This window comes from Neopsephotus bourkii, unplaced genomic scaffold (assembly GCF_033783945.1).
Source record: "Neopsephotus bourkii isolate Nb327-2 ecotype Australia unplaced genomic scaffold, CSIRO-AGI_Nbou_v1 NB_1663, whole genome shotgun sequence".
Classification (NCBI taxonomy): domain Eukaryota; kingdom Metazoa; phylum Chordata; class Aves; order Psittaciformes; family Psittacidae; genus Neopsephotus; species Neopsephotus bourkii.
Genome location: NW_026902137.1, coordinates 7,307,776 through 7,321,298, shown reverse-complemented (window position 1 = coordinate 7,321,298; position 13,523 = coordinate 7,307,776). Strand labels below are relative to the sequence as shown.

General features: G+C 40.1%; 1 protein-coding gene across 4 annotated transcripts in view; it reads right to left on the bottom strand.

Annotated features, from left to right (window-relative positions):
• Positions 1 to 13,523, bottom strand: part of PREX1 (phosphatidylinositol-3,4,5-trisphosphate dependent Rac exchange factor 1) — a 148,035-nt gene that overhangs the window by 57,738 nt on the left and 76,774 nt on the right. For all 4 annotated transcript variants that reach the window (XM_061375634.1, XM_061375635.1, XM_061375636.1 and 1 more), the window contains exons 6-7: positions 4,450 to 4,611; positions 154 to 287 (exon numbers count right to left, since the gene is read on the bottom strand). In XM_061375634.1, the coding sequence (XP_061231618.1) occupies positions 154 to 287; positions 4,450 to 4,611 (296 nt within the window). The remainder of the gene's footprint in view (positions 1 to 153; positions 288 to 4,449; positions 4,612 to 13,523) is intronic.

Below are 13,523 nucleotides of genomic sequence, written 5' to 3'. Positions count from 1 at the left end.
TTGTCTAAATAATAGCAACGCTCAAGAACAGAGGGAAATCACACCTGTGACTCAGCCTTGCACAGCAACAGGGGATACACTGAGTGGTCAGTAACTGATCATACTTTCTGCTTACAAAATTTCTGAATGGTCCACAAGCATGGAGGGACTCACCTGGATTTTCTCTTGCAATAGACCAGAAGGTTATCGAATAGAAAGAACATTCTCTCCTGGATGTTTCCTGCTGAGATTTTTAACAAAGTCCCTTGGAGCAAAAGCTGTGTGCAGATATCAGTCAGATTTGACCCCTGAAAAGAGAAGAAGTTATTGTTTATTCTTAACTTTTATGTGCATGCACCGTGAAGGATTTTTACTAAAACACTGCTATTTTATCTGCATGTCACTGAACTGTGATGTAACTGGTGCACTCAGAAGAAGGAAGTCCTCAATTTCTTAATGCAGCTAAACACATCGTGTTTTCTCTGGATTGCAAATATTTGTTGGAGTCCTCATACACTACAATAAATCTTCCCTTTTGAACTCCAGACACAACCACTTGTTCTTTTGACTTGTTACTATCTCCAGGAGAAATCTCTGTGTCTCCAGATCATGACCGCAAAGGCCTACTAGTACATACACAAATAGAAGCAGAAACCATCTGACCATACAACATAAAAGCATGCTCCTCATGTGGTTTGCCCATGGAGAAATCAAACTTTCATAGCACCTCAACATCAAATACTCCATTTTCCAAAGATACTCAAAACCAGCAGAAGAAATGAGCACAGCAACGTTGGAGCCAGTGTGCTACTGACAGTGCATAAAATTATCTGCCCTATTTTGTGCAGGAAGTAAAGCAAACGATTGCAACAGTTGCTTCTCACCTTCAAATCTAAGAATCTTTATTTTTCAATCAGCCCCATCACTATGGTATCTAAAACACTTGATGCACTTCCCATTTGCTGTTGACCTCGTTATTTCTCATTTATACCAGTATGAGAGGTTTTTCAATAGTAAGAAGCAGAGTAAGAAGATTTATTTGATGTTTTCAGTGACAAAACAGAACTTCTCACCAGAAAGGTGAGAAATTGGTCCTAACTAGGACCAAGCTGCTGGGGTGCCGCAGAAGAAAGAATGAAAACAACATAGCTGGTAAAAATGCAAATTAAAGCCCAAATGATTGATCTGCCTAAGCACTACCACATCTCTTAAACCCTTGTGCATTTCAGACCTGGATAATTTGGGGATACATGGCAATTGTGTAAAAATCACTCACAATGACTCATGAGAATAGAATCATAGAATCATAGAATAGTTAGGGATGGAAAGGACCTTAAGTTCCAACCCCCCTGCTGTGGGCAGGGACTAAACCATCTCACCCAAGGCTTCGTCCAACCTGGCCTTGAACACTGCCAGGGATGGAGCATTCACAATCCCCCTGGGCAACCCATTCCAGTGCCTCACCACCCTAACAGGAAAGAATTTCCTCCTTATATCAATCTAAACTTCCCCTGTTTAAGTTTTAACCCGTTACCCCTTGTCCTGTCTACAGTCCCTAATGAGTAGTCCCTCCCCAGCATCCCTATAGGCCCCCCTTCAGATACTGGAAGGCTGAAGAAGAACTCCACAAAGAAAAAACAATATATAATTAACAGAAACAGCATATTAACTTGTTCTTCACTAAGCAAGCAAGAACACTGTATACAAAAGTATATAAACTGTATACATGCATCCTCTACTTGTCTTCCCCCCCCTTTTTTTTAGCTAATCTTTGTTTCTCAGAAGGATTAACCAGAATCAAATTGATCTGTCTGAGGTTAATCCATAATATACATCTAACAAGGATTCTGTGCATTCCAGAAGAACATGAGCAGAGTTCATTTTGCTGAACAGACCTCTGCATAAACTGCAGGCCTTCAGTAGCTTCCCAGATTTGGCCTTTAACATGTTCTCATTATAATCTCAGAAAGAGACTGAAAGAATGATGCTAGGATACGCTCAGTATATGACAGTGATAGTGACAGTTGTATCAGAGAAGGAGATGGAGATTGGTGGGTGGACATGTTGAAGAAAATATGTTGAACTGAGGAAACTGCTCTAAAAAACAACTCCTGCTCTTAGTATAGCTTACAGATGACTCTTAAGAACAAGAAGAGACTCTGCAGAAGCAAAAAAGATGTCACATTGTTCTTTGTGCTGGAAATATTGAGGACAGCACTGATGGCAGTAGGATAAAGATCAGACCAGGGATGTCCATTGGGACAGCTGGAAGGAAGTGCAAAGTTACAGACACCAGTGAAACTGCTGGTCTGGTTAAACAGAAAAATCAGACATGGTAAAGCCTTTTCCAAATTATGTGAACAAATTAACACCAAACATCATGCTGGGCTTCTTGAACACTTCCTCAGATTCAGGCTACATCCCCTACAAACATAAAATACTTGTTCATAAGTAAGCTGAGCTTCACTTTATTTTGACAATTTAGATGCCTTGGATTAAAACTGCTGGAAGCTGTAGGGCTTGTCAAATTAGTATGTCAAATTATATATATATGGTTATATGTATATATAAACATAGATATATACATATATATGTATATAACCATATGTACAGGGCACCAGTATTTCAAAATCCGTATCCATGATAACAGAAAAGGGAAATTTTTTATTTCATAGGAGGAATTGCTATTGGATAAACTAAAAATAGGCATACATTTATCTTACAGACTTCTTCCCACAGCCAGCTCTGTGCTTACAGCACTGCATTCTTGAGCTAATAATTCAATTCAGCAACTGCAGCTTTCCATAGATAGAAGTTAGGAGCCCTTCTCATTGGGAATAAACTGGAAAATACGTCTGAAAGAACTAAAACCAGTTGATTACAAACACAGCACTTTGCTATACTGTCATCATTTATAACACCTCTAGTACTGTGAAGACAGGAAACTGTCAATGAGTTTCAAACCTCTCTATATTTACAGAAATAAGAGACACCATTGTGTTGAGTCTGTCTCTGTGATGCATAAAGCTTCTTTTCCTCCTTGTAACATGTCATTAGAGTAATTTAGAAATGTTCCACAGCTTACTGGGATGGAAAACGCTTCTTCCTTTTTGAAATTTTGAGCTGAGTGACCTAGGTGACATTGTTACAAAACTGTATAAACAAATCTGAAAGGGTTTTCAGCCCCAGAATGTTACTTCAGGTAAGTTAAACCCTAAAAAAAACACCCCAAAACACCCCAAAATATCAGTAAGTTTGGATACCACTTCATTTATGACATCATGGACACTTTAACAGCCACGCTTCAGGCTCCAGAGCTGAAACCATGCCTCTTGCCCAGATGACCCATGAGTGCATTGAACCTGAGATGTTTTAATTACTTCTAAAAGTCTTGCTATACAAAACATTACATGACTGTTTGCTGAGCTTGCTATCCAAAAATTACACAGCTGGATATCTGGGTTGTTCTCATGTCTTTAGCTGAATGCCAAGAACATCCTTCAGGGAAAAAACGAGCAAGGTTTAAAACATACACAAAAGATAAAAAACAACCCAAAAGACAGTCATGGAGAGCACCCAAGCATCCGAACATGAGGAAGTTTACATGACCTCTAACAAAATGTCCTCAGCTAAGAAATCCTCAGCTGGCAGTGATCAGCTTCGACATTCTAAGTATCAGTCTCACTAAATGACAACACCAATCTTTCCAGGAGACCATTTAACACCCTGACTCCTTATGGTGCATGTTCCAGAGGTTTCCAACTCCACTGATTCAAGGGCCTCAACTACAGTCATCACAAGATAAGCTGCCAACGCTTTCCACACCACCCTGACTTCTCAGTATCTTTTTCCAGATTTCTTCCCCCCTCCCAGCTTCATTCAAGTTTTATCACTCATTATTTTTCTCCCTTCCATAGTAAATGCTTCTACCTACACAGATCCACCTACTGATAAACACATCAACAGAAACACATCCATGAGTAAGTTAACTCGACCAAACACAAATATACCAGTTGCTTTCTAATCTAATACTTGCTAATATAACCTTTATCTTTTATACAGGAAATCTGTATGAAGCTAAGTGAGATACCTTTCAAAGCTCCTGAAAAACATAAAGTCTTGTGGGAATGAAGAGAAACTTCTGTTATTTAGACCAGTCCTGATTTCATCTTCTAGACTTATTTGATTTTCAGATGAGATCTATCCATTTGAAATTTCAGCCCATTCTAGCTCTAACAACTTCCTTTCTTTCATAATCCATTTCTTCTGCTACAATTTAGCAGCAGCCTGCACACTCAAAATAAACATATATTCTAAACTCATCAGTGTGATGCCACCCACACCCCCAAGAGCATTTGCACATCATGTAGAAAACAAAAATCCCTGTACACAGTATGAGTCACTAAACTTGAGCCCATTAAAACTGTGTAGCAAACTGCCTCTGGGGAGCTTCTCAGTACTACATCATACCTCCCATCCTTCAATGTGGGACTGCAACTGTTCAAGGGCTTCCAGTTTCTCCATCTGTCTCTTGGTCTCATTGATATTTGTGCAGACCGTCTTCATGGCCTGCAATGCGTTCTGGACAGCTGGATGATCAGGATGCTTGGAGGGAGTCCTCTTAGCTAATTCCTTTTAAAAAAAAGTAGAAAGAAAAGAAAACATGCTTTGTAAACTTAGAAGCATTCACAGAAAGGCACAAGCCTGCAATACCATAGGAAAATGCCAGAACCGATGCAAATTAAAAAGGAGTTGTGAGCATGTTATTGTAGATGCTGTTCTCTGGTCTTCACCTGTGCAGGGCTGGGGGGGGGCAAAGCAGAGGGGTTAAGAATGCAGGTGTGAAGTTGAGACTGAAGAGTAGGGACTGGGGAGAAGGTGGGGTTGTTTATCCAAATGTCTTATCATTGGCAACAAATTGTGTTGAGTGGGTTTTGGCTGTGATGGTAGTTACTGTATGATCTTCCTGTCTTCATCTCAATCCACAAGCAGTTTTCATCTTATTTTTTTCTCCCACTCTCTCCCTGTTGAACTGTGACAGTAAGAACATGGCTGGGTGGGCAGACAGCAGCCAGTCAAGGTCAACCACCAGATGTGGAGAAGCACCTACAGCTCTGTGCATGATGACTGTATCCAGAAATTGCAGGGAAATTCACTAGCCACAGCTGTCCATATTTTTATGTACAATAATTTTATGAAGGAGAAAATTAATTTACAGAGAGTAAGTAACTTTCCCAATGGCATGTGACTTGCAGAACCAAGACTTTCTGACATTCAGTTCAGTGTTTGAATTGTGGAGAAAGAGGCCAAGAAAACAGCAGGAGTTTAACAGGAATTCTTCCCCAGATTATGTTTGGAAGATTGGGGTACATGTTTTGACTGGAGAAATTAACATCGAGATGAATAACATCTCTGCTCTGGAAGAGCTCCTAAGAGACTCTGCTTCACCTGATTCAATGAACAACAGCTCAGTTAAACACTGCCCACAGAAAAACAGCAGTGGGAAAACTTGGCACCTTACAATATTAACCAGTTTAGCAATAGGGGTAACCACTGTCAACTCACAATTAATCATCTTTCAGACCAGTAGTATTTTATAGTCAGCCACAATTGAATAAAAATACATTAAAGAAACCTTTACTAAGGCTGGTAATTTCATCTTGATACCTAATATGGTGTTTAAGACCCACATTTTTTGATTGCCTGGAATATTTCACTTTCTCACTATGTTCTATTTCGCTTCAACATGTTATTTAAAGACCTACATTTAAATGGCAAACTGCTGCTGAACTGCATCATTTTGCATGAGACACCATAATGAGTCTGAGTACCACCAGACAGCCTGCACAGCACTGTGGTCTGAACACAGCTAAATTGCTTCAATCCATAGTTCCCGCAGCTAAGGGCAAAGACAGCCTGTTACAGTTGTTGCTCATCCAAGATTAAGTGATTACAATCCCCAAATGCCTGTCATGGGCTCCAACGAGGCTTACTCTGTGGTCTGATTTGTCTTTTGCTTCTCCACATCAGCACATTAACCTCAGCAAGTGCCCCTTCACCACACAAAATATTGACATTGAAGATCTTTGTGCCATGCTATCTTGCTGGGTACTGGCATACTCCAGTTTCAGGTATGATCCCGAGTAGTGCTGGGGCTCACCTTGCCTGAGTTGGTCACACAACCTGTAATACAAGCACTGCTCCTCAACTGACTTATGTCCACACACAGCCTCTAGATCAAATTAACTGGTGGTTTTTAGGCTCAAGTTACGTGGCCTGTCAGAGAGTGGAGAGATGTGGGCTGAAGTTCAAGTCCTGCTGAAGCTTGCATTAACTTACAGTGACTATAATAGCTGCTAATCCAGACACACTGAGCTACTAAATCAAGGAACTTTCTTTGTCCTAGTATTGATTCACAGATCTGCTTTACAGAGTTCTTTAGACAGACAGCTCTTCAGCATGCAACAGGTTTGCACATATTTAACTGTATTTTTCTACTAGTAGGAGTTAACTGTAGAATAAATATACTGTGGGATGCTCAGATAACAGCAAAACTGGAAGGCACATTTGAAAGGAGGAAGCTAGAGTTAGAAGTAGTACAGATTTATTTCAACCTTTACACAGACTCAGTGCTTCCTCTGCTCCCTCACACTGGCAAGACTTTATTCCCTAGCACTAGTAATCTTGAGACCCACTGTTACAGAAACTCACAGTATTTTAATTATTTATTTATTAACAACTCCATTTTGCAGAAGGTTTTAAACTGACATCTGCATCTTGAGATTAAACCACTTCATGACCAAGGCTCCTTTAAGTAACGCAAGAGACAGGTCTTCTGAGAATTGAAATAACAGCAATGGGAGGTACTCTCATTCCCACACAGACAGACCCTGGAGACAGAAAGGCCCAAATGAATGGATGGGAATGTCGAAATTGTCCTATGAAATATAACTGCTCAGTTCTTGGCACAGATCTGGTGTTTTGCGAATTTACTCATAGCTACAATTTCTCTTTTTAGAAAATTATAAATGGAAGTTGACAATGGCTCTTGTCAGATGGATGACAAAGGAGATGGGTTATGTGCTGACAGCCAGGAATCCCAGTAAGAGAGAGGAGTTAATGATCTTGGTTGATTTAGAGAGTAACACGCACAGGAAAAAGGGGCTGGCTGCTACAAATGTCAGTTGATACCACAAGTGAAACTCCCTATGGAATTTTTTACTTTTCCTGAAGATAAGGCCAAGGAAAGTGTTCAAGAAGAAAAGGTAGCAGAGGGATATTGCACTCTGGTGACACCAGCCTCTGCTCCATGCTTTGAAAACAGTGCAGGATTTTTGCTACATGACTCTCATTAAAAATCAATGAAGTTCTGCAGCTCAAGTGTCTCCCACACTGCTCTGGAAACAGATACGCACACACACCAGCCCTGTCTAAACATCCCTTTCTGACATATCACCAAGACACAAAGAACTCTTCATTCACAGCAGGCTTTTGCTTCAATGAGCACAGCATCTTCATCACTCCTGGTGCCTGCAGTTCTGCCCAAGGACCTGGAGAGATGGCTGGAAAAGGCAGGAAGGGTGCTGGTTGGGGCAGTCAGCTGCATAAATGGCACAGACAGTCTGAGAACTTGTCTCACCACTGCCTAGTCTTAAGCCCTCTGAGGAAGAGCCACGCTGCTCTGACACTGCCATTCCTCAAAAGAGCAGAGCCTAGCACTTCTGAAACACAAGTCAGGGAGCCCTGGGCACTTACTTATTTTAGTGACAGATTTATGATGTGTAAACTCTGAGAGCATTTGACAACATTTTGAAAAGCAGCTGAGAAATGGACCAGATGGCAAACCCTGGGTATGAGTGTCTCGTCCTCCGCAAAGCTCATGTATGTTGTCTGGAATTACTATCTCTTGTATTGCAATTCACACACTAATATGTCCAGGAAATGAGATTGATGCCACTTGCAGAAAACTATTCCTTGCAAAGAGTTTCTTAAACTAATTCATAATAATCCTCCAGTGGTGAACAGAAAATCTGTTATTTTTCACTGCCTCTAACTTCTTTGCCATTATCCTCTGACTTTTCTCTTTTTCAGAAGGTGGGGGAGTTGCAAAGGTATTCCATATCATAAGCTGGGAGGAAAAAAAAAAAATCATTCTTTAAAGAACTTAAAAGAAGGAAATGGGAACTGTGTCCTCTAGCACAGAATTTTCCTTTCATTTCACTCCTCTTTTATAGCTGCAAAGATTGGAGTTTATGCCACTCGTAACACCTACACGCAGAACACAACTCATTTTACAACAGGAGTTACAGAGCACTCCAAGCTGTACTGTCCTCCTGAACAGCATACAGAAAGGAAGGACAGGACATCTACATCTAACCTGCTAAGAAATGCCAAGTGTTGCTTATGCAATGAAGTAAAAGGATTTCCACCTTAAGAATTTCGATCTCAGGTATAGCTTTAAATAGCTGAAGGTTAAAAGCTCTAAACATGATGGAATCTAAATATAAGAACTAAATCACAGAAGACAACAAACACGTCAACTGCTCATTTGTTGATTCGTTATTTGTGCTTCTGCCCCCCAAAAACAGACAACAAACAAAAAAACTTTGAGGAGAGAACTCAGCAAAAAGAACATGACACAGATGCAAGGAGGTGGCAGGAGGGATGAGTAGCGAGCAATGCAGGCGGGCAGAGGAAACTGGGAGGGGGGGGTTAAATGTAAAAACAACTTTAATATTTCCTAGAAAAAAGGATGCTCTTCTGCTTAACTGAGCTCTTCTAAAACAAGACACCTCTGTCATCCTTCCCCATGCCCTCCCCTGCCACATAAAAATGGTTGGTTGTGTACTTAAACCTGACAACTCAATACATGCTTTGCCACTGAAATTTCCAAATCACTATATTTCAAATTCCTTCCTCCTATCTTTATACTCCCGAGGACACTCAGACACAGCTTAACATGGATTTTTGCAATGAACATCAACGTTGTTCATTGACTGCTGCAAATCATGGCTTGCCAGGCTGCTCCACTCTGCACCACAAACCAGGGCACACATAAAGGATGGTTTCAGAGGTACATCCGTTGGTTACCTACTAAATATCTCAAGATTACAGAGATAACAAAGACAATGTATTTCTTTGATTATCTGTTCAAAAAGTTGTGTTAATAAACAGTTCAACTCCAAAATGTGCTCTAAAAAACCCCAAAACCTAGAATCCAAACATCATCTTTCTGTGAATATAACCGTTTCCAGGAAGTTTACTGTCCTATTTTAGAGTATTGAATATTTGCTTGTATTAGAATTTATTTTCCACTTAACCTAACCAGAAAGTAAATGTTACATGAGGCTCTATCTGTGTACCTGCCAATCATAACAGGGGTTTTTATTCTGTATATAATTAAAATTTGTAATTTATGTCAATGTTTCTGCAGGGTAAAGACTAGACAAGCAACAATAAATCAGTAAAACAGATTACATTCAATGTGCCATCAAATCTATGACATATGCTAAATTAAAATGCAACTAAAACATGTTTCCAGTTTTATAAATATTACCAGTTATCTGTGATTATATATAGAATGTGTGGAAGACAGAAATATGATTTACAAATTGGCAGTGTTCCTGACAACTCTGTAGGGTATATACCGTTTTTAATGCTGTGCTACATAGAGTTGGATTTCAACTAGGCAATGTCATGAATCTAAGAGCAACACCACTTTCCTTGGGCAGGTGGAACCAACAAAAAACACCAAAACAAAAATTCACACCCCCAAAGGTTAAATCTGTCCAATTCTGGCCTATTGGCAGGTTCTGTTCCTTGAACAGCTGAGATGAATAGAGAGGAAGAAGAGGAAGACAGTGAATTCACCTTTCTCCAACCTAGCTTTTCATCTTTCCCTTTCAATGTCCCAGCACTGCTTTTGTTAAGACTCGTGTATGTCCCAGTGTTGGGCTTTCCTTCTCTAAAGGATTCTGCATCTGGACACTCAGCTTTTTGCATCCAGATTTTTTTCCCTTCCTAGGGTCAATGACTTTTCCACCACATGAAGCAATACACAGTTGCTGCCTGAAATCGTTCATGAGGTTGTGTACATTATGAGGTATTTTTAAAGGACCAGAAGTGGAATGTGCATTTCTGGCTAGAGTTTGAGCAATTCCTTAAAAGAACAGACATCAAACAAGAAACCACCTCGGTGACATGTGCTGGGAGCCGTTGGGGTGCAGCTATCATGTGCTGCACATTCCTGGTGCACCAGGAGGGAGGAGGCAGAAATGACTGCTCCTAATCCCCACCCCAGCGGTGTGATTAGCTCATGATCACCACTCCCCTAGGGTTTTCTTCTCACTGACATAAATGCTCTTTATTAAGGGAAAAAGGCTATTTTTGTTCAGAGATTGGTTTACACAAACAGCTGCTTCTCCTCTCAAGTAGTGTGGTTCACACTAATTAATACAGAGTCATACAGCTATCACTGGTGAGACAGAGCTGCCTTAGTCCAAAATATTCTGCTAGAACATACTTATGCAGCAAGCTACATGCACTGGAATTTTAAGTTGCTCACACAGTATACGCTCTCAAGGTCTATGCATCTGTTTGCTGCTTTCCTTCTCACCAAATCAGAATGCCCATCATAATAAGGAGTTTTGTTTTGTTCCAACCTAGTCCAAGCCCCTTTCTCACTTTTAAGGAAGCCCTACAATGAAGCTCATACTAACAAATATTCATAACTCCTACATCCTCAAATAGAATTCAAATCATTGCTGAAGTTTCACAGCAAGAAAAAGAGAAGTGGAGGTCACATTAGAGAGGTTATGAAGCAGGGATACAACTTATTGGCCAACAATTTTCATGCACAAAGCAGACAAAAACTCTATTAGGGACAAAAATACTAATAATACTTCTCTGTTTGCATGGCGTTATAAAACACCATGGCTAGGTTTGAGTCCCACTCTTCAACCCACATACAAGTTTTGAAAAACAGACAGAAAGCAAGCAAAAACCACCACCAAGCCCCCTGTTTACAGTCAGTGACTGTAACATAAGATGCCCAACTGAAGGTTGCCACACTTGATACTGGAAGCAACTGCAGTGCATGCTTAAAGTGTATCTGCACCTGGAGATGCTCCAGTATGTTTTTCTTAATTAAATAACCCAAATTAATTCCATGTTAGATGCTATTATTCTGAAGAAGAATACTCACATCTGGTATTAATAAAAAATAGTTATAGTATTTTAAACATGCCTTTCCCTACTACTTAGGTTGACTTTCAAACACAAACACAGGCAAGTCTGATTTACTTCATTCATACGATCTTGCAGCCATACTAAAATACTTACAATATAACAAGGTCATATCAAAGTTACTACACAATCTGGATGTTCACAAACTCTTGTTAAAAACAAAGTAAAAGAGGAAAGTAGGATAGCTCTGGCCTATGACTTTTCTCATCAGTTGGAATACAGTAGTATCTGTTTGCCCTGGGAATTAGATAAAGTAAGATCCAATCCCCATGAATATAAACCAGCTATTTCAGGAGCAATAACTGCAGTTCAGTAGCAAAGGGAGAGCAAATACTTAATTTGAGGGCTGTGTTATTTTTAAATCTACTTTTTTCTGGCTTGGAGAGTTGCATTTTCCTGGTCAGCGATAACAGAATCAGCCAGGATTTTCCCTTGGCTATTCTCATGATGGAAACATTTGTGTCCACTCTGGTAACTTTGTGCTAGCAAGTGTCAAGCAAGTCTTGAATGGTACACAGTTTATTCATTGCGAATTCACTACCTTTGAGAATCAGCATTAACTACACTTTCTAATCATCATGGATAGTTTCTGAGCTGAACAACCCCTTGTAATGGCAGAATCTCACTGACTGAGGCAGATTTGTTGCCTAACTAAAATGAAATTCCCCTCAGCTTTTTCTTTAAGCTTTTATTTCCTGTCCAGGAAATTCTCAAGTACTGAACAGTGTGTGATTTATATCAGCATGTATACAAGAAGAAATCCATAGAAAGATGGAATGCAAGATCACCAGATGCCTCATCACAGCTCCTCCTATTGGCTCCCTTCATGCTATTTGTTCAACAAACACATGAGGGTCTTGGTCAAGTGCATCAGAGCCAAACACCCAAGTACCCACCCCAGAAAGCACAGAGTTGGTGTCAGAGGACAAAGTTATCTGTATTCTACCCTGCTGTGGCTTGAAAGCAAGAAACACTGACTCCATCTTAGCCTTACTGGTCTTGGCTTTAGCTTTCAAAGAAGAGAGGGCTGTGCAACCCGGTCTTTTGACATTTACAGTCATACATGTATGTGAAAGTGGAAACCACCAGTTTATTTCCACAGGCCAATATTTGATCCTCAGAGCCCAATGACTTTGGCTGCCACTGAACCTGGAAAGATCGGTGTTATGGCTTAGAAGTACTTACTTTGGTTTAGTATTTTGTTTACTGCCCCCTTGCAAAGCAAATGCCTGAAGAAAAGCAAGAAATTGGTCTATCTGTAGCTCTTTCAATCCCCTATACAGAACCCCAAACTTGCCAAAACACCTTCCTAGAATGGTACAGAGGAATGGGAAAACTTAAGCTGAAACCTACCAAAACATAATTGTATTGGTGATGCTACTATCTTGTAATCAAAGGTGCATTTCTTCTAAGCATGTTTCTGCAGCCAGCATCCTCATGGCATTTCAGTAAAAGCCCTGATATTTAAAATGATTTATATTATTGGCAGGTTTTGCCATTCTAATATTTTTAAGAGCTTTTACAACAGAACAGAGATTTTAATTTGCAAGTCAAGTTTCTGTCAGTTGATTTCTGTCAGTTGATAAAAGTCTACAGATGATCCAAACTGATAGACATCCACAACTCACAATCATGCTTTCTGAAAAGCTTAGAAATAAAGCAAGTCTGATTAGCAATGGGTGATTCAGCAACAAAGTCATACTGAAAACAAAAAAAGACGAGGCACTGAGGTGCAGAAGAAACGTAGGGAGTTCTCCAAGACATCCATGTGCAGGGCTTACAGCTGAGATCCCCAAACTAAGCTTGAGAGATGACTGGTGGTCCACATACTGAGTGGTCAGATCTGTTAAATGAAACCATACTGACCTCAGAGCTGCTTCAAGCTTAACAGGGACACAGAGCAAAACATGAGAAAAATAGAGTACTAACAGTGACCTTTTGGTCCAAAAAGTTTGGAAAATACTGGGATAGAACTGGTTAAAGATCACTTTCAGATGGGCACGGCAAAGGCACCCCAGATACTGACCACTCTAACTGGATTAAGGTATCTCCAGCATGGCATAAATCAATGAATAAATGTGGTCTCCAGACTCTGTACTCATTAATGACTGTCTTCATACAAAGCATAAACCACGACAGGAAACCTGAAAGAGATTAACTCTTTATCTTTTAGTAACAGCACAAATGTAGAGAACAATTCAAAATTAAGAACCCAGCCACTACTTCCTCTGGTTGAAGTTTCTTGGAAAACAGAAAAGGGAATCCTGTAAGGAATCAAAATCTCTGATTTTCAGTCCTGA